General features: G+C 46.6%; 1 protein-coding gene across 1 annotated transcript in view; it reads left to right on the top strand.

Moving 5' to 3' along the window:
• The window catches only part of LOC121546787 (partitioning defective 6 homolog beta-like), a 43,353-nt gene extending 23,203 nt beyond the window's left edge, over positions 1-20,150 (top strand). The window contains exon 3 of the mRNA XM_041858027.2: positions 18,474-20,150. Within this exon, the coding sequence (XP_041713961.1) occupies positions 18,474-19,306 (833 nt within the window). The 3' untranslated portion in view covers positions 19,307-20,150. The remainder of the gene's footprint in view (positions 1-18,473) is intronic.
• Positions 20,151-20,495: the final 345 nt, after the last annotated feature.

Below are 20,495 nucleotides of genomic sequence, written 5' to 3'. Positions count from 1 at the left end.
GGTCCGTGTGTGGCTCCGTGTGTGGGTCCGTGTGTGGGTCCGTGTGTGTTTGAGAGAGAGTTTGGATGTCATGTCTCCCTCTACTCAGTTACTTCCTGTATTCTGGTGCTGTCTTTACCGTTCTCTCTCCAACAACTATTCAAACGGTTGTGTGGGAAATCATAACGTTCCAAATATTTTTTTAATAGCTTACCCATAATAGACCAATGAAAAATGTCTAGCTGTTGGATTGGATCCAGTGTACACACAGGTCTGATGTTGAAAAAAACGATTATTTCCACTAAATGACTGACAAATTCAGACTTAACAAGCAAACAAATACAACCAAATGGCATTGTACCCAACCCTAACTCTCACCATTGAGGGTTATGCTGGTGTGTACCCAACCCTAACTCTCACCATGGAGGGTTATGCTGGTGTGTACCCAACCCTAACTCTCACCCTGGAGGGTTATGCTGGTGTGTACCCAACCCTAACTCTCACCATGGAGGGTTATGCTGGTGTGTACCCAACCCTAACTCTCACCATGGAGGGTTATGCTGGTGTGTACCCAACCCTAACTCTCACCATGGAGGGTTATGCTGGTGTGTACCCAACCCTAACTCTCACCCTGGAGGGTTAGGCTGGTGTGTACCCAACCCTAACTCTCACCCTGGAGGGTTATGCTGGTGTGTACCCAACCCTAACTCTCACCCTGGAGGGTTATGCAGCAAACCCTAACTCTCACCATGGAGGGTTATGCTGGTGTGTAGCCAACCCTAACTCTCACCATGGAGGGTTATGCTGGTGTGTAGCCAACCCTAACTCTCACCCTGGAGGGTTATGCTGGTGTGTACCCAACCCTAACTCTCACCCTGGAGGGTTATGCTGGTGTGTACCCAACCCTAACTCTCACCCTGGAGGGTTATGCTGGTGTGTACCCAACCCTAACTCTCACCCTGGAGGGTTATGCTGGTGTGTACCCAACCCTAACTCTCACCCTGGAGGATATGCTGGTGTGTACCCAACCCTAACTCTCACCCTGGAGGGTTATGCTGGTGTGTACCCAACCCTAACTCTCACCCTGGAGGATATGCTGGTGTGTACCCAACCCTAACTCTCACCCTGGAGGGTTATGCTGGTGTGTACCCAACCCTAACTCTCACCCTGGAGGATATGCTGGTGTGCAGCCAACCCTAACTCTCACCCTGGAGGATATGCTGGTGTTTAGCCAACCCTAACTCTCACCATGGAGGGTTATGCTGGTGTGCAGCAAACCCTAACTCTCACCATGGAGGGTTATGCTGGTGTGCAGCCAACCATAACTCTCACCATGGAGGGTTATGCTGGTGTGCAGCAAACCCTAACTCTCACCATGGAGGGTTATGCTGGTGTGCAGCCAACCATAACTCTCACAATGGAGGGTTATGCTGGTGTGCAGCAAACCCTAACTCTCACCATGGAGGGTTATGCTGATGTGCAGCCAACCCTAACTCTCACCATGGAGGGTTATGCTGGTGTGCAGCCAACCATAACTCTCACTATGGAGGGTTATGCTGGTGTGTAGCCAACCCTTACTCTCACCATGGAGGGTTATGCTGGTGTGCAGCCAACCCTAACTCTCACCATGGAGGGTTATGCTGGTGTGCAGCCAACCCTAACTCTCACCATGGAGGGTTATGCTGGTGTGCAGCCAACCCTAACTCTCACCCTGGAGGGTTATGCTGGTGTGCAGCCAACCCTAACTCTCACCATGGAGGGTTATGCTGGTGTGCAGCCAACCCTAACAACCCTGTCTCAAGTTACCGGGTGTAATGGTGCTTTAATGAGACTCAAAGCCTTGCTAGTTGCTTTAATGAGTCTGAAAACCTTGTTAGCTGCTTTAATGAGACTAAAAACCTTGCTAGCTGCTTTAACGAGACTGAGAAGCTAGCTGCTTTAATGAGACTGAGAAGCTAGCTGCTTTAATGAGACTGAGAAGCTAGCTGCTTTAATGAGACTGAGAAGCTCATTGCTCTGAGATGAGGTATTGGTTTTCACTGGCATGTGTCGCACAGAGGATCATTAGTCAGAGATCAACACGAACAGTCAAGGGATGGAGCAGTGTGTGTTTTCAGTTGTGTGTGTGTGTGTGTGTGTGTGTGTGTGTGTGTGTGTGTGTGTGTGTGTGTGTGAGCAAGCCTAAGCATAAGTGCGTGTTGTGTAGTTGTTGATGTGAGTGCCTGTTTGTGACTTCTAGGGGGGGGAGAGAGAAGAGACTGAGTGAAAGAGTAGTAGAAAAAGGAGAGGGGGAAACAGAGAGATGAACTGGTATGCTTGACTGCACTGTAGGGACCAGTCTGCCAGATCTGTGGGTGCCTGTCCTTAGAAATGCCTATCTGTGTGTAGAGTAGACAGAGGGCCTTCAGAAAGTATTTATTTTTACATTTTAGACATTTAGCAGACTCTCTTATCCAGAGCGACTTACAGGAGCAATTAGGGTTAAGTGCCTTGCTCAAGGGCACATCGACAGATTTCACCTAGTCAGCTCGGGGATTCGAACCAACAACTTTTCGTTTACTGGCCCAACCTCTTAACCAATCGGCTGCCACCCAGCCCACCCAGTATTCACACCCCTTGACTTTTTCCACATTTTGTTGTTACAGCCTGAATTTCAAATGGATTAAATGTTGTTTTCTTGTCACTGGCCTACACACAATACCCCAAAATGAAAAGCTGAAATGTCTTTAGTCAATAGGTATTCAACCGCTTTGTTATTGCAAGCCTAAATAAATTCACGAGTAAACATTTGCTTAACAAGTCACATAAGTTGCAATAATAGTGTTTAACATGATGTTTGAATGACTACCTCATCTCTATAACCCACACACACAATTATCTGTAAGGTCCTTCAGTCGAGCAGTTAATTTCAAACCTAGATTCAACCACAAAGACCAGGGAGGTTTTCCAATGCCTGCAAAGAAGGGCACCTATTGGTAGATGGGTCAAAATAAAATAAATATCCCTTTGAGCATGGTGAAATTATTAATTACACTTGGGATGGTGTATCAATACACCCTGTCACTACAAAGATACAGGCGTCCTTCCTAACTCAGTTGCCGGAGAGGAAGGATTTCACCCTGAGGCCAATGGTGACTTTAAAACAGTTACAGAGTTTAATGTCTGTGATAGGAGAAAACTAAGGATGGATCAACAACATTTTCCGTCTCGATAGAACTGCCAAAGGGGGTGGAGTTGCAATCTACAGTAGAGAGAGCCTGCAGAGTTCTATCATACTATCCAGGTCTGTGCCCAAACAGTTTGAGCTTCTACAAAAAATCCACCTTTCCAGAAATAAGTCTCTCACTGTTGCCGCTTGCTACAGACCCCCCTCAGCCCCCAGCTGTGCCCTGGACACCATATGTGAATTGATTGCCCCCCATCTATCCTCAGGGTTCGTACTGCTTGGTGACCTAAACTGGGATATGCTTAACACCCCGGCCATCCTACAATCCAAACTAGATGCCCTCAATCTCAATTATCAAGGAACCTACCAGGTACAACCCTAAATCCGTAAACATGGGCACCCTCATAGATATCATCCTGACTAACTTACCCTCTAAATACACCTCCGCTGTCTTCAACCAGGATCTCAGCGATCACTGCCTTATTGCCTGCGTCCGTAACGGGTCCGCGGTCAAACGACCACCCCTCATCACTGTCAAACGCTCCCTAAAACACTTTAGCGAGCAGGCCTTTCTAATTGACCTGGCCCGGGTATCCTGGATGGATATAGATCTCATTCCGTCTGTAGAGGATGCCTGGTTGTTCTTTAAAAGTGCTTTCCTCTCAATCTTAAATAAGCATGCCCCATTCAAAAAAAATCAGAACTAAGAACAGATATAGCCCCTGGTTCTCCTCAGACTTGACTGCCCTTGACCAGCACAAAAACATCCTGTGGCGTACTGCATTAGCATCGAATAGCCCCCGCGATATGCAACTTTTCAGGGAAGTTAGGAACCAATATACACAAGCAGTTAGGAAAGCAAAGGCTAGCTTTTTCAAACAGAAATGTGCATCCTGTAGCACTAACTCCAAAACGTTTTGGGACACTGTAAAGTCCATGGAGAATAAGAGCACCTCCTCCCAGCTGCCCACTGCACTGAGGCTAGGAAACACTATCACCACCGATAAATCTACAATAATCGAGAATTTCAACAAGCATTTTGCTACGGCTGGCCATGCTTTCCACCTGGCTACCACTACCCCGGCCACCAGCTCTGCACCCTCCGCTGCAACTTGCCCATGCCCCCCCCGCTTCTCCTTCACACAAATTCAGACAGCTGATGTTCTGAAAGAGCTTCAAAATCTGGACCCCTACAAATCATCTGGGATAGACAATCTGGACCCTTTCTTTCTAAAAATAGCAGCCGAAATTGTCGCAACCCCTATTACTAGCCTGTTCAACCTCTCTTTCGTAACGTCTGAGATCCCCAGAGATTGGAAAGCTGCCGCGGTCATCCCCCTCTTCAAAGGGGGTGACACTCTAGATCCAAACTGTTACAGACCTATATCCATCCTGCCCTGCCTTTCGAAAGTATTTGAAAGCCAAGTTAACAAACAGATCACCGACCATTTCGAATCCCACCGTACCTTCTCCGCTATGCAATCCGGTTTCCGAGCTGGTCATGGGTGCACCTCAGCCACGCTCAAGGTCCTAAACGATATTATAACCGCGATCGATAATAGACAGTACTGTGCAGCCGTCTTCATCGACCTGGCCAAGGCTTTCGACTCTTGTCAACCACCACATTGTTATTGGCAGACTAAATAGCCTTGGTTTCTCAAATGGCTGCCTCGCCTGGTTCACCAACTACTTCTCAGATAGAGTTCAATGTGTCAAATCGGAGGGCCTGTTGTCTGTACCTATGGCAGTCTCTATGGGGGTGCCACAGGGTTCAATTCTTGGGCCGACTCTTTTCTCTGTGTATATCAATGATGTCGCTCTTGCTGCTGGTGACTCTCAGATCCACCTCTACGCAGACGACACCATTTTGTATACATCTGGCCCTTCATTGGACACTGTGTTAACAAACCTCCAAACGAGCTTCAATGCCATACAACACTCCTTCCGTAGCCTCCAACTGCTCTTAAACACTAGTAAAAGTAAATGCATGCTCTTCAATCGAACGCTGCTGGCACCCGCCCACCCGACTAGAATCACTTCTCTCGACGGGTCTGACCTAGAGTATGTGGACAACTACAAATACCTAGGTGTCTGGTTAGACTGTAAACTCTCCTTCCAGACTCACATTAAGCATCTCCAATCCAAAGTGAAATCTGGAATCGGCTTCCTATTTCGCAACAAAGCCTCCTTCACTCATGCTGCCAAACATGCCCTCGTAAAACTGACTATCCTACCGATCCTTGACTTCGGCGATGTCATTTACAAAATAGCCTCCAACACTCTACTCAGCAAATTGGATGTAGTCTATCACAGTGCCATCCGTTTTGTCTCCAATGCCCCATACACTACCCACCACTTTGACCTGTACGCTTTTGTTGGCTGGTCCTCACTACATATTCGTCGCCAAACACACTGGCTCCAGGCCATCTATAAATCACTGCTAGGCAAATTTCCGCCTTATCTTAGCTCATTGGTCACCATAGCAGCACCCACCCGTAGTATGCGCTCTAGCAGGTATATCTCACTGGTCATCCCCAAAGCCAACACCTCCTTTGGCCGCCATTCCTTCCAGTTCTCTGCTGCCAATGACTGGAACGAACTGCAAAAATCTCTGAAGCTGGAGACTCTTATCTCCCTCACTAACTTTAAGCATCAGTTGTCAGAGCACCTTACCGATCACTGCACCTGTACACAGCCCTTCTGAAATTAGCCCACTCAACTACCTCATCCCCATATTGTTATTTATTTTGCTCATTTGCACCCCAGTATCTCTATTTGCACATCATCTCTTGCACATCTATCATTCCAGTGTTAATACTAATTGTAATTATTTTGCACTATAGCCTATTTATTGCCTTACCCCCATAACTTGCTACATTTGCACACACTGTATATATATTTTCTGCTGTATTTTTGACTTTATGTTTTGTTTTACCTCACATGTAACTCTCTGTTGTTGTTTTTATTGCACTGCTTTGCTTTATCTTGGCCAGGTCGCAGTTGTAAATGAGAACTTGTTCTCAACTGGCTTACCTGGTTAAATAAAGGTGAAATAAATAAAATAAAAGTAGTTACTCCACAATACTAACCTAAATGACATAGTGAAAAGAAGGAAGCCTGTACAGAATAAAAAATATTCCAAAACATGTATCCTGTTTGCAACAAGGCACTAAAGTAAAACTGCAAAAAATGTGGCAAAGCAATTAACTTTTTGTCCTGAATACAAAGTGTTATGTTTGGGGCAAATCCAATACCACACATTACTGAGTCCCACTCTCCATATTTTCAAGCATAGTGGTGGCTGCATCATATTATGGGTATGCTTGTAATCGTTAAGGACTGAGGAGTTTTTCAGATATGGAATGGAGCTAAGCACAAGCAAAATCCTAGAGGAAAACCTGGTTCAGTCTGCTTTCCACCAGACACTGGGAGATGAATTCACCTTTCAGCAGGACAATAACCTGAAACACAAGGCCAAATTTACACTGGAGTTGCTTACCAAGAAGACAGGAAATGTTCCTGAGTGGCCGAGTTACAGTTTCGATTTAAATCTGCTTGAAGATCTATAGCAAAACCTGAAAATGGCTGTCTAGCATTGATCAACAACCAATTTTACAGAGCTTGAAGAATTTTGAAAAGAATAAAGGGCACATGTTGCACAATCCAGGTGTGGAAACTTACCCAGAAAGACTCACAGCTGTAATCGCTGCCAAAGGTGATTCTAAGATGTATTGACTCAGGGGTTTGAATACTTGTCAAATCAAATGTTATTGGTCACATACACATATTTAGCAGATATTATTGTGGGTGTAGCGAAATGCTTGTGTTCCTATCTCACCATGGAGGGTTATGCTGGTGTGTTGCCAACCCTAACTCTCACCATGGAGGGTTATGCTGGTGTGTTGCCAACCCTAACTCTCACCATGGAGGGTTATGCTGGTGTGTAGCCAGCCCTTACTCTCACCATGGAGGGTTATGCTGGTGTGCAGCCAACCCTAACTCTCACCATGGAGGGTTATGCTGGTGTGCAGCCAACCCTAACTCTCACCCTGGAGGGTTATGCTGGTGTGCATCCAACCCTAACTCTCACCCTGGAGGGTTATGCTGGTGTGCAGCCAAACCTAACTCTCACCCTGGAGGGTTATGCTGGTGTGCAGCCAACCCTAACTCTCACCCTGGAGGGTTATGCTGGTTTGTAGCCAGCCCTTACTCTCACCATGGAGGGTTATGCTGGTGTGCAGCCAACCCTAACTCTCACCATGGAGGGTTATGCTGGTGTGCAGCCAACCCTAACTCTCACCCTGGAGGGTTATGCTGGTGTGCAGCCAACCCTAACTCTCACCCTGGAGGGTTATGCTGGTGTGCAGCCAACCCTAACTCTCACCCTGGAGGGTTATGCTGGTGTGCAGCCAACCCTAACTCTCACCATGGAGGGTTATGCTGGTGTGTAGCCATCCCTAACTCTCACCATGGAGGGTTATGCTGGTGTGCAGCCAGCCCTAACTCTCACCATTGAGGGTTATGCTGGTGTGCAGCCAGCCCTAACTCTCACCATGGAGGGTTATGCTGGTGTGCAGCCAGCCCTAACTCTCACCATGGAGGGTTATGCTGGAGTGCAGCCAACCCTAACTCTCACCATGGAGGGTTATGCTGGTGTGTAGCCAACCCTAACTCTCACCATGGAGGGTTATGCTGGTGTGCAGCCAACCCTAACTCTCACCATGGAGGGTTATGCTGGTGTGCAGCCAACCCTAACTCTCACCATGGAGGGTTATGCTGGTGTGTAGCCAACCCTAACTCTCACCATGGAGGGTTATGCTGGTGTGCAGCCAACCCTAACTCTCACCATGGAGGGTTATGCTGGTGTGTAGCCAACCCTAACTCTCACCATGGAGGGTTATGCTGGTGTGTAGCCAACCATAACTCTCACAATGGAGGGTTATGCTGGTGTGCAGCCAACCCTAACTCTCACCATGGAGGGTTATGCTGGAGTGCAGCCAACCCTAACTCTCACCATGGAGGGTTATGCTGGTGTGCAGCCAACCCTAACTCTCACCATGGAGGGTTATGCTGGTGTGTAGCCAACCCTAACTCTCACCATGGAGGGTTATGCTGGTGTGTAGCCAACCCTAACTCTCACCATGGAGGGTTATGCTGGTGTGCAGCCAACCCTTACTCTCACCATGAAGGGTTATGCTGGTGTGTAGCCAACCCTTACTCTCACCCTGGAGGGTTATGCTGGTGTTTACTTCTTACACAGTTATCACTGATTGTATTGATTAATTATTAACTCACATATGCTCACTCACTCAATTGCGTTCCTGACGTTTGAGTCATGTACTTAAGGAGCATAAAGGTGAACTCCTATCTACAGGTGAGAGTTATATTGTTGTGTGTAGTTTATCAGCCAGCCATTGCACATTAATGAGAAAAACGGATAAACTGTGTCATGGCACCGAGTGTAATGGTGACCCCGGTGGCCCAGTCCAGAGGGAACTGTGGTATTATGACAGTGACCCCCAAAGGGACACACACACCAAGACAGTCACAGATGATTAGTCTGTGTCTTGGGGCGTTAGCGCCATAGTATTGACTATTTACGCCTACTTTATCGACCATAGGAAACCAGTAGTGGCGGGTTGAAGGGATAACATTTAGGAAGGGTCAACTATTTGATCAGGTATGTGTATAAAATAGATAAATTACTCTTGAAAGCCTTGATAGTTGCTTTAATGAGACTGAAAGCCTTGGTAGCTGCTTTAATGAGACAAAGCCTTGCTAGCTGCTTTAATGAGACTGAAAGCCTTGCTAGCTGCTTTAATGAGACTGAAAGCCTTGCTAGTTGCTTTAATGAGACTGAAAGCCTTGGTAGTTGCTTTAATAAGACTGAAAGCCCTGCTAGCTGCTTTAATGAGACTGAAAACCTTGCTAGCTGCTTTAACGAGACTGAGAAGCTAGCTGCTTTAACGAGACTGAGAAGCTCATTGCTCTGAGATGAGGTATTGGTTTTCACTGGTATGTGTCACACAGAGGATCATTAGTCAGAGATCAACACGAACAGTCAAGGGATGGAGCAGTGTGTGTTTTCAGTTGTGTGTGTGTGTGAGCAAGCCTAAGCATTAGTGCGTGTTGTGTAGTTGTTGATGTGAGTGCCTGTTTGTGACTTCTAGAACAGCATGTCTTTCCTGAGCCTGTATGAGTGGCCCTCAGGGGCCTCCTGTTGTACACGTCATCCTTCACTATAACCTCATTGTTAGACTTGCACTTTGATATGTGGGAAGGGGGGAGAAGAGACTGAGTGAAAGAGTAGTAGAAAAAGGAGAGGGGGAAACAGAGAGATGAACTGGTATGCCTGACTGCACTGTAGGGACCAGTCTGCCAGATCTGTGGGTGCCTGTCCTTAGAAATGCCTATCTGTGTGTAGAGTAGACAGAGGGCCTTCAGAAAGTATTTATTTTTACATTTTAGACATTTAGCAGACTCTCTTATCCAGAGCGACTTACAGGAGCAATTAGGGTTAAGTGCCTTGCTCAAGGGCACATCGGCAGATTTCACCTAGTCAGCTCGGGATTCGAACCAACAACTTTTCGTTTACTGGCCCAACCTCTTAACCAATCGGCTGCCACCCAGCCCACCCAGTATTCACACCCCTTGACTTTTTCCACATTTTGTTGTTACAGCCTGAATTTCAAATGGATTAAATGTTGTTTTCTTGTCACTGGCCTACACACAATACCCCAAAATGAAAAGCTGAAATGTCTTTAGTCAATAGGTATTCAACCGCTTTGTTATTGCAAGCCTAAATAAATTCACGAGTAAACATTTGCTTAACAAGTCACATAAGTTGCAATAATAGTGTTTAACATGATGTTTGATTGACTACCTCATCTCTATAACCCACACACACAATTATCTGTAAGGTCCTTCAGTCGAGCAGTTAATTTCAAACCTAGATTCAACCACAAAGACCAGGGAGGTTTTCCAATGCCTGCAAAGAAGGGCACCTATTGGTAGATGGGTCAAAATAAAATAAATATCCCTTTGAGCATGGTGAAATTATTAATTACACTTGGGATGGTGTATCAATACACCCTGTCACTACAAAGATCAGGCGTCCTTCCTAACTCAGTTGCCGGAGAGGAAGGATTTCACCATGAGGCCAATGGTGACTTTAAAACAGTTACAGTTTAATGTCTGTTATAGGAGAGGACTAAGGATGGATCAACAACATTGTAGTTACTCCACAATACTAACCTAAATGACATAGTGAAAAGAAGGAAGCCTATACAGAATAAAAATATTCCAAAACATGTATCCTGTTTGCAACAAGGCACTAAAGTAAAACTGCAAAAAATGTGGCAAAGCAATGAACTTTTTTGTCCTGAATACAAAGTGTTATGTTTGGGGCAAATCCAATACCACACATTACTGAGTCCCACTCTCCATATTTTCAAGCATAGTGGTGGCTGCATCATATTATGGGTATGCTTGTAATCGTTAAGGACTGAGGAGTTTTTCAGATATGGAATGGAGCTAAGCACAAGCAAAATCCTAGAGGAAAACCTGGTTCAGTCTGCTTTCCACCAGACACTGGGAGATGAATTCACCTTTCAGCAGGACAATAACCTGAAACACAAGGCCAAATTTACACTGGAGTTGCTTACCAAGAAGACAGGAAATGTTCCTGAGTGGCCGAGTTACAGTTTCGATTTAAATCTGCTTGAAGATCTATAGCAAAACCTGAAAATGGCTGTCTAGCATTGATCAACAACCAATTTTACAGAGCTTGAAGAATTTTGAAAAGAATAATGGGCACATGTTGCACAATCCAGGTGTGGAAAGCTCTTAGAAACTTACCCAGAAAGACTCACAGCTGTAATCGCTGCCAAAGGTGATTCTAAGATGTATTGACTCAGGGGTTTGAATACTTATCAAATCAAATGTTATTGGTCACATACACATATTTAGCAGATATTATTGTGGGTGTAGCGAAATGCTTGTGTTCCTATCTCACCATGGAGGGTTATGCTGGTGTGTAGCCATCCCTAACTCTCACCATGGAGGGTTATGCTGGTGTGTAGCCATCCCTAACTCTCACCATGGAGGGTTATGCTGGTGTGTAGCCATCCCTGACTCTCACCATGGAGGGTTATGCTGGTGTGCAGCCAACCCTAACTCTCACCATGGAGGGTTATGCTGGTGTGCAGCCAACCCTAACTCTCACCATGGAGGGTTATGCTGGTGTGTAGCCAACCCTAACTCTCACCATGGAGGGTTATGCTGGAGTGCAGCCAACCCTAACTCTCACCATGGAGGGTTATGCTGGTGTGTAGCCAACCCTAACTCTCACCCTGGAGGGTTATGCTGGTGTGTGTAGCCATCCCTAACTCTCACCATGGAGGGTTATGCTGGAGTGCAGCCAACCCTAACTCTCACCATGGAGGGTTATGCTGGTGTGTAGCCAACCCTAACTCTCACCCTGGAGGGTTATGCTGGTGTGTAGCCAACCCTAACTCTCACCATGGAGGGTTATGCTGGAGTGCAGCCAACCCTAACTCTCACCATGGAGGGTTATGCTGGAGTGCAGCCAACCCTAACTTTCACCCTGGAGGGTTATGCTGGTGTGCAGCCAACCCTAACTCTCACCATGGAGGGCTATGCTGGTGTGTAGCCAACCCTAACTCTCACCCTGGAGGGTTATGCTGGTGTGTAGCCAACCCTAACTCTCACCCTGGAGGGTTACGCTGGTGTGCAGCCAACCCTAACTCTCACCATGGAGGTTTATGCTGGTGTGCAGCCAACCCTAACTCTCACCATGGAGGTTTATGCTGGTGTGCAGCCAACCCTAACTCTCACCATGGAGGTTTATGCTGGAGTGCAGCCAACCCTAACTCTCACCATGGAGGGTTATGCTGGTGTGTAGCCAACCCTAACTCTCACCATGGAGGGTTATGCTGGTGTGTAGCCAACCCTAACTCTCACCCTGGAGGGTTATGCTGGAGTGCAGCCAACCCTAACTCTCACCCTGGAGGGTTATGCTGGAGTGCAGCCAACCCTAACTCTCACCATGGAGGGTTATGCTGGTGTGTAGCCAACCCTAACTCTCACCATGGAGGGTTATGCTGGTGTGTAGCCAACCCTAACTCTCACCATGGAGGGTTATGCTGGAGTGCAGCCAACCCTAACTCTCACCATGGAGGGTTATGCTGGAGTGCAGCCAACCCTAACTCTCACCCAGGAGGGTTATGCTGGAGTGCAGCCAACCCTAACTCTCACCCTGGAGGGTTATGCTGGTGTGCAGCCAACCCTAACTCTCACCCTGGAGGGTTATGCTGGTGTGCAGCCAACCCTAACTCTCACCATGGAGGGTTATGCTGGTGTGTAGCCAACCCTAACTCTCACCCTGGAGGGTTATGCTGGTGTGTAGCCAACCCTAACTCTCACCCTGGAGGGTTACGCTGGTGTGCAGCCAACCCTAACTCTCACCATGGAGGTTTATGCTGGTGTGCAGCCAACCCTAACTCTCACCATGGAGGTTTATGCTGGAGTGCAGCCAACCCTAACTCTCACCATGGAGGGTTATGCTGGTGTGTAGCCAACCCTAACTCTCACCCTGGAGGGTTATGCTGGTGTGTAGCCAACCCTAACTCTCACCCTGGAGGGTTATGCTGGTGTGTAGCCAACCCTAACTCTCACCATGGAAGGTTATGCTGGTGTGCAGCCAACCCTAACTCTCACCATGGAGGGTTATGCTGGTGTGCAGCCAACCCTAACTCTCACCCTGGAGGGTTATGCTGGTGTGCAGCCAACCCTAAATCTCACCCTGGAGGGTTATGCTGGTGTGTAGCCAACCCTAACTCTCACCATGGAGGGTTATGCTGGTGTGTAGCCAACCCTTACTCTCACCCTGGAGGGTTATGCTGGTGTGTAGCCAACCCTTACTCTCACCCTGGAGGGTTATGCTGGTGTGTAGCCAACCCTTACTCTCACCCTGGAGGGTTATGCTGGTGTGTAGCCAACCCTTACTCTCACCCTGGAGGGTTATGCTTGTGTGTAGCCAACCCTAACTCTCACCATGGAGGGTTATGCTGGTGTGTAGCCAACCCTAACTCTCACCCTGGAGGGTTATGCTGGTGTGTAGCCAACCCTAACTCTCACCATGGAGGGTTATGCTGGTGTGTAGCCAACCCTAACTCTCACCATGGAGGGTTATGCTGGAGTGTAGCCAACCATAACTCTCACCATGGAGGGTTATGCTGGTGTGTAGCCAACCATAACTCTCACCATGGAGGGTTATGCTGGTGTGTAGCCAACCCTAACTCTCACCATGGAGGGTTATGCTGGTGTGTAGCCAACCCTAACTCTCACCATGGAGGGTTATGCTGGTGTGTAGCCAACCCTAACTCTCACCATGGAGGGTTATGCTGGTGTGTAGCCAACCCTTACTCTCACCCTGGAGGGTTATGCTGGTGTTTACTTCTTACACAGTTATCACTGATTGTATTGATTAATTATTAACTCACATATGCTCACTCACTCAATTACGTTCCTGACGTTTGAGTCATGTACTTAAGGAGCATAAAGGTGAACTCCTATCTACAGGTGAGAGTTATATCGTTGTGTGTAGTTTATCAGCCAGCCATTGCACATTAATGAGAAAAACGGATAAACTGTGTCATGGCACCGAGTGTAATGGTGACCCCGGTGGCCCAGTCCAGAGGGAACTGTGGTATTATGACAGTGACCCCCAAAGGGACACACACACCAAGACAGTCAGATGATTAGTCTGGGTCTTGGGGCGTTAGCGCCATAGTATTGACTATTTACGCCTACTTTATCGACCATAGGAAACCAGTAGTGGCGGGTTGAAGGGATAACATTTAGGAAGGGTCAACTATTTGATCAGGTGTGTGTATAAAATAGATGAATTACTCTTGAAAGCCTTGCTAGTTGCTTTAATGAGACTGAAAGCCTTGCCAGCTGCTTTAATAAGACTGAAAACCTTGCTAGCTGCTTTAACGAGACTGAGAAGCTCATTGCTCTGAGATGAGGTATTGGTTTTCACTGGCATGTGTCACACAGAGGATCATTAGTCAGAGATCAACACGAACAGTCAAGGGATGGAGCAGTGTGTGTTTTCAGTTGTGTGTGTGTGTGAGCAAGCCTAAGCATAAGTGCGTGTTGTGTAGTTGTTGATGTGAGTGCCTGTTTGTGACTTCTAGAACAGCATGTCTTTCCTGAGCCTGTATGAGTGGCCCTCAGGGGCCTCCTGTTGTACACGTCATCCTTCACTATAACCTCATTGTTAGACTTGCACTTTGATATGTGGGAAAGGGGGGGGGGGGAGAAGAGACTGAGTGAAAGAGTAGTAGAAAAAGGAGAGGGGGAAACGGAGAGATGAACTGGTATGCCTGACTGCACTGTAGGGACCAGTCTGCCAGATCTGTGTGTGCCTGTCCTTAGAAATGCCTATCTGTGTGTAGAGTAGACAGAGGGCCTTCAGAAAGTATTTATTTTTACATTTTAGACATTTAGCAGACTCTCTTATCCAGAGCGACTTACAGGAGCAATTAGGGTTAAGTGCCTTGCTCAAGGGCACATCGACAGATTTCACCTAGTCAGCTCGGGGATTCGAACCAACAACTTTTCGTTTACTGGCCCAACCTCTTAACCAATCGGCTGCCACCCAGCTCACCCAGTATTCACACCCCTTGACTTTTTCCACATTTTGTTGTTACAGCCTGAATTTCAAATGGATTAAATGTTGTTTTCTTGTCACTGGCCTACACACAATACCCCAAAATGAAAAGCTGAAATGTCTTTAGTCAATAGGTATTCAACCGCTTTGTTATTGCAAGCCTAAATAAATTCACGAGTAAACATTTGCTTAACAAGTCACATAAGTTGCAATAATAGTGTTTAACATGATGTTTGATTGACTACCTCATCTCTATAACCCACACACACAATTATCTGTAAGGTCCTTCAGTCGAGCAGTTAATTTCAAACCTAGATTCAACCACAAAGACCAGGGAGGTTTTCCAATGCCTGCAAAGAAGGGCACCTATTGGTAGATGGGTCAAAATAAAATAAATATCCCTTTGAGCATGGTGAAATTATTAATTACACTTGGGATGGTGTATCAATACACCCTGTCACTACAAAGATCAGGCGTCCTTCCTAACTCAGTTGCCGGAGAGGAAGGATTTCACCATGAGGCCAATGGTGACTTTAAAACAGTTACAGTTTAATGTCTGTTATAGGAGAGGACTAAGGATGGATCAACAACATTGTAGTTACTCCACAATACTAACCTAAATGACATAGTGAAAAGAAGGAAGCCTATACAGAATAAAAATATTCCAAAACATGTATCCTGTTTGCAACAAGGCACTAAAGTAAAACTGCAAAAAATGTGGCAAAGCAATGAACTTTTTGTCCTGAATACAAAGTGTTATGTTTGGGGCAAATCCAATACCACACATTACTGAGTCCCACTCTCCATATTTTCAAGCATAGTGGTGGCTGCATCATATTATGGGTATGCTTGTAATCCTTAAGGACTAAGGAGTTTTTCAGATATGGAATGGAGCTAAGCACAAGCAAAATCCTAGAGGAAAACCTGTTTCAGTCTGCTTTCCACCAGACACTGGGAGATGAATTCACCTTTCAGCAGGACAATAACCTGAAACACAAGGCCAAATTTACACTGGAGTTGCTTACCAAGAAGTGGCCGAGTTACAGTTTCGATTTAAATCTGCTTGAAAATCTATAGCAAAACCTGAAAATGGCTGTCTAGCAATGATCAACAACCAATTTTACAGAGCTTGAAGAATTTTGAAAAGAATAATGGGCACATGTTGCACAATCCAGGTGTGGAAACTTACCCAGAAAGACTCACAGCTGTAATCGCTGCCAAAGGTGATTCTAAGATGTATTGACTCAGGGGTTTGAATACTTATCAAATCAAATGTTATTGGTCACATACACATATTTAGCAGATATTATTGTGGGTGTAGCGAAATGCTTGTGTTCCTATCTCACCATGGAGGGTTATGCTGGTGTGTAGCCATCCCTAACTCTCACCATGGAGGGTTATGCTGGTGTGTTGCCAACCCTAACTCTCACCATGGAGGGTTATGCTGGTGTGTAGCCATCCCTAACTCTCACCATGGAGGGTTATGCTGGTGTGCAGCCAACCATAACTCTCACCATGGAGGGTTATGCTGGTGTGCAGCCAACCCTAACTCTCACCATGGAGGGTTATGCTGGTGTGCAGCCAACCCTAACTCTCACCATGGAGGGTTATGCTGGTGTGCAGCCAACCATAACTCTCACCATGGAGGGTTATGCTGGTGTGCAGCCAACCCTAACTCTCACCATGGAGGGTTATGCTGGTGTACAGCCAACCCTAACTCTCACCATGGAGGGTTATGCTGGTGTGCAGCCAACCCTAACTCTCACCATGGAGGGTTATAATTGTGTTCCTAGCTCCAGCAGTGCAGTAGTATCTAACAATACACACAAATCGAAAGTAAAATAATGGAATTAAGAAATATATAAATATTAGGATGAGAAATGTCGGAGTGGCATTGACTAAAATACAGTAGAATAGAATGGAGTATATACATATGAAATGAGTAAAGCAGTATGTAAACATTATTAAAGTGGCAAGTGATTTCAAGTCTATGGGGCAGCAGCCTCTAAGGTGGGTTACATAACCGGGTGGACGCCTCCTAGTGATGGCTATTTAACAGTCTGATGGCCTTGAGATAGAAGCTGTTTTTCAGACTCTCGGTCCCAGCTTTGATGCACCTGTACTGACCTCGCCTTCTGGATGGTAGCGGGGTGAACAGGCCGTGGCTCAGTGGTTGATGTCCTTGATGATCTTTTTGGCCTTCCTGTGACATCGGGTGCTGTAGGTGTCTTGGAGGGCGGATAGTTTGCCCCCGGTAATGCGTTCAGCAGACTGCACCACCCTCTGGAGAGCCCTGCGGTTGCGGGCGGTGCAGTTGCCGTACCAGGCGGTGATACAGCCCGACAGGATGCTCTCAATTGTGCATCTGTAAAAGGTTGTGAGGTTTGTGAGGGTCTTAAGATATATTAGTTTTCTTTTTCATGAATTTTTTACAAATATAATTTTTCTTCCACTTTGATATTAGAGTATTTTGTGTAAATCGTTTAAAAAATAATTACATTAAATTAAATCAATTTTAATCCCACTTTGTAACACTACAAAATGTGGAAAAGGTCAGGGGGGTGTGAATACTCTCTGAAGGCACTGTAGGCTAACTCTGTGGGAACATCATGCAGATTAGCTGGATGCTTACATTCTTTTGGGGAGGTTTTGAGTTTGGATTATTGTGCGTGTTCATGCATTTTAACTCCCAACGTATCAGTATGTGTTTTTGTGAATATGTAAACCTATATTTTGTAGTCATACAGTTCTAATGTCCTGACAATGAGGCAATGAACTTATGTTTAATTAGAATTGAGATGGGATACTCCTCTCTACACCTTAGTTTTTCTGGTTGAGGGGGGAGGGGTACCTGTCAACCTGAGGGCTGGAATCCTTATCTACAACCTGCCTGGACCCTATCCCAGATCCCAACACACCCACATAGTCTATAACGACAACACGACTATCCATGGACAATTACTGCTGATGCTTAGGTGCAAAGAGTATATCCATATCACCTGAGAACTACAGTGTGTACATACATACATAAATACATACATACACACACTACAACACACCATGGGATACGAGAACATGTCATTAATTCCAGGACATATATAGCCAGTGGGAGAAAGAAGAGACCGAGAGAGAGCGATAGATAAAGGGAGGGACTGGGGCACACGACCCAGGAGGCAATGAACGTTATGATATTAATGTTTAGCATCCGTGTGCTGGTGGTTAACCATTTTAGAGAGCCCTGTCCCTGGTTCTCTCTCTTCTTAGACCTTTGGTCTAGTCTAGAGCCCTGTCCCTGCCCTGAGCCATGCTCAGGTGAAAGTCCAGGTATGTCTCACAGCAGCACAGTTGCCTTGAGTAAGCCTCTGAGGAATTCCGAAAGCCCTGCCATGAAAGAGAGACCGGAGAGGGAGGGAGGGGCTCTAAGCTAAAGGAACCCTAGGCCTCAGGCTTAGAGCAACACCTTCGCGTTTCCATAACTACAGTATAGTCTGCAGTAGACTGTCAGTAATGATTTATAGTTCCACCATAATTATCAGGAAGCATTTACGGTATGGGAGTATGAGAGTAGATCCCAACTGTATCATGTGATATTGATATGTTTCTGATGCGTTGTTCTCTCCACCCCCCCAGAGGAAGCAGACTACTCTTCATTTGGTATGGACTCTCTGACCCGTCCTAAGAAGACGGTCCTAGCGGCCATGTTGCTACGGCCTGATGCCAACCGGAAGAAGCCCCCTGTGATCATCAGCCTGCCCAGGGACTTCAGGCCTGTCTCCTCCATCATCGATGTGGATATCCTCCCTGAGACACACCGCCGGGTTCGCCTCTACAAGCACGGCCAGGAGAAACCGCTGGGCTTCTACATCCGCGACGGCTCCAGCGTCCGGGTCACGCCCCAGGGCCTGGAGAAGGTGCCTGGGATCTTCATCTCCCGCATGGTGCCTGGGGGCCTGGCTGAGAGCACGGGCCTGCTGGCCGTCAACGACGAGGTTCTGGAGGTCAACGGCATCGAGGTGCAAGGCAAATCTCTGGACCAGGTGACAGACATGATGATCGCCAACAGCCACAACCTCATCGTGACGGTGAAGCCGGCCAACCAGCGCAACAACATCGTACGGAGTGGCGGGGGCGGGGCAGCGTCCGGGAGCTCGGGGCACTCGTCCGACAGCGGCGGCAGTTTCTACGGCTACTCCTCCCCGGGCGCTGCCATGGCGACGACTCCGGCACACATAATCCAGAACTTCCACCCAGAGGAGCTGGAGAGTGATGAGGATGATGAGGACCTGGTGATAGAGGTGGACGGAGAGGCCGTGCCCTCCCTGCCCCGCTACGTTCCCCATCTGGACCTCCGTACCACCAACGGAGCCCTGGCCTCCAGCAACAGCGCCAACTCACTGAGCAGCGCCAACAGGGGCCTGGAGGGAAGGAGCTTAGAGGAGGACGGCACAGTCATCACACTGTAGACACACACACACTGTCACACTTGCACATTTACGGTACACAAACACATAGTCGTACACACACTGAAGCACATACCTTCATGCATACACAAAGAACGCCAACATCCACACATGCGTGCCATAGTATCGACCCCGCCCTCCCTATACTGTCTGACAGACAGACACATTGATTACCCATGGTGTTTGTGTGGAGGGGGAAAGTGTCTCAGCCTCGGAGAAGGGCCTCCAACTTCCCATTCACAACCACAAAAAGCACTTGTTTCTATTTCGGGAGGGGGAGACTGTTTCTATGTTCTTCCACTTGAGGGCAGCAATGAGATGCTACAATGTTGTTTTTTCAATTTTGTGAACCATAGGAATGGACTGATTTTAATGAAGGAATGAATGATTGCAGATATCTTTAGGCTCTGACCTCTCCCTAGCTATTCTACCCTGGTTTGTTTGATAGAGGAGACTATATTTTACAATCTGCTTTTGCCTTGTCACTTTACAAACGACAACAACCACTCCCCTAGGTGATAACAGCATGTGCTTTGGGAACTAAAGTAATGGCTTCTATCCTACATGTTACCATAGTAACCAACAGAGTACTGGTCTGCAATAATACTCTGATTTTAGTCTGAGGAGAAACAACAAATATGCGTGTCTCTGCATGGACCCGGACATGGTTAACCACTATTCCTGTGTTTGCTCCCCAAGCTTTTAATGTTGATAAGCACAAGAAAAAAAACTAGAAGCAATTATGCGAAGCAACTGAACTTACAACATCTCTTAAAGGGACAATCTGCAGTTGCTACATCCAATTTAGACTTTTTTAAATGTGTGATATATATACCTATTGATTCATTTACATTACATTTACATTTACATCATTTAGCAGACGCTCTTATCCAGAGCGACTTACAAATAGGTGCATTCACCTTATAGCCAGTGGGATAACCACTTTACAATGTTTTATTTATATATTTTTTTTTTTTTGGGGGGGGTAGAAGGATTACTTTATCCTATCCCAGGTATTCCTTAAAGAGGTGGGGTTTCAAATGTCTCCGGAAGGTGGTGAGTGACTCCTGATTCTTGAGTAATATAATTTATAGATGCCTCATGAGCTTAGTTCCACAGTCGTACCCCATCAGAACCCAAATATAAGCTTGTTTTACTCCTTTGCTTGTAGACTAGGTAAATGTAAACAAAC

The sequence above is a fragment of the Coregonus clupeaformis genome, chromosome 30 (genome assembly GCF_020615455.1).
Source record: "Coregonus clupeaformis isolate EN_2021a chromosome 30, ASM2061545v1, whole genome shotgun sequence".
Classification (NCBI taxonomy): Eukaryota; Metazoa; Chordata; class Actinopteri; order Salmoniformes; family Salmonidae; genus Coregonus; species Coregonus clupeaformis.
The sequence above is the reverse complement of the archived record's forward strand: the minus strand, read 5'-3'. Positions and strand labels throughout refer to the sequence as shown.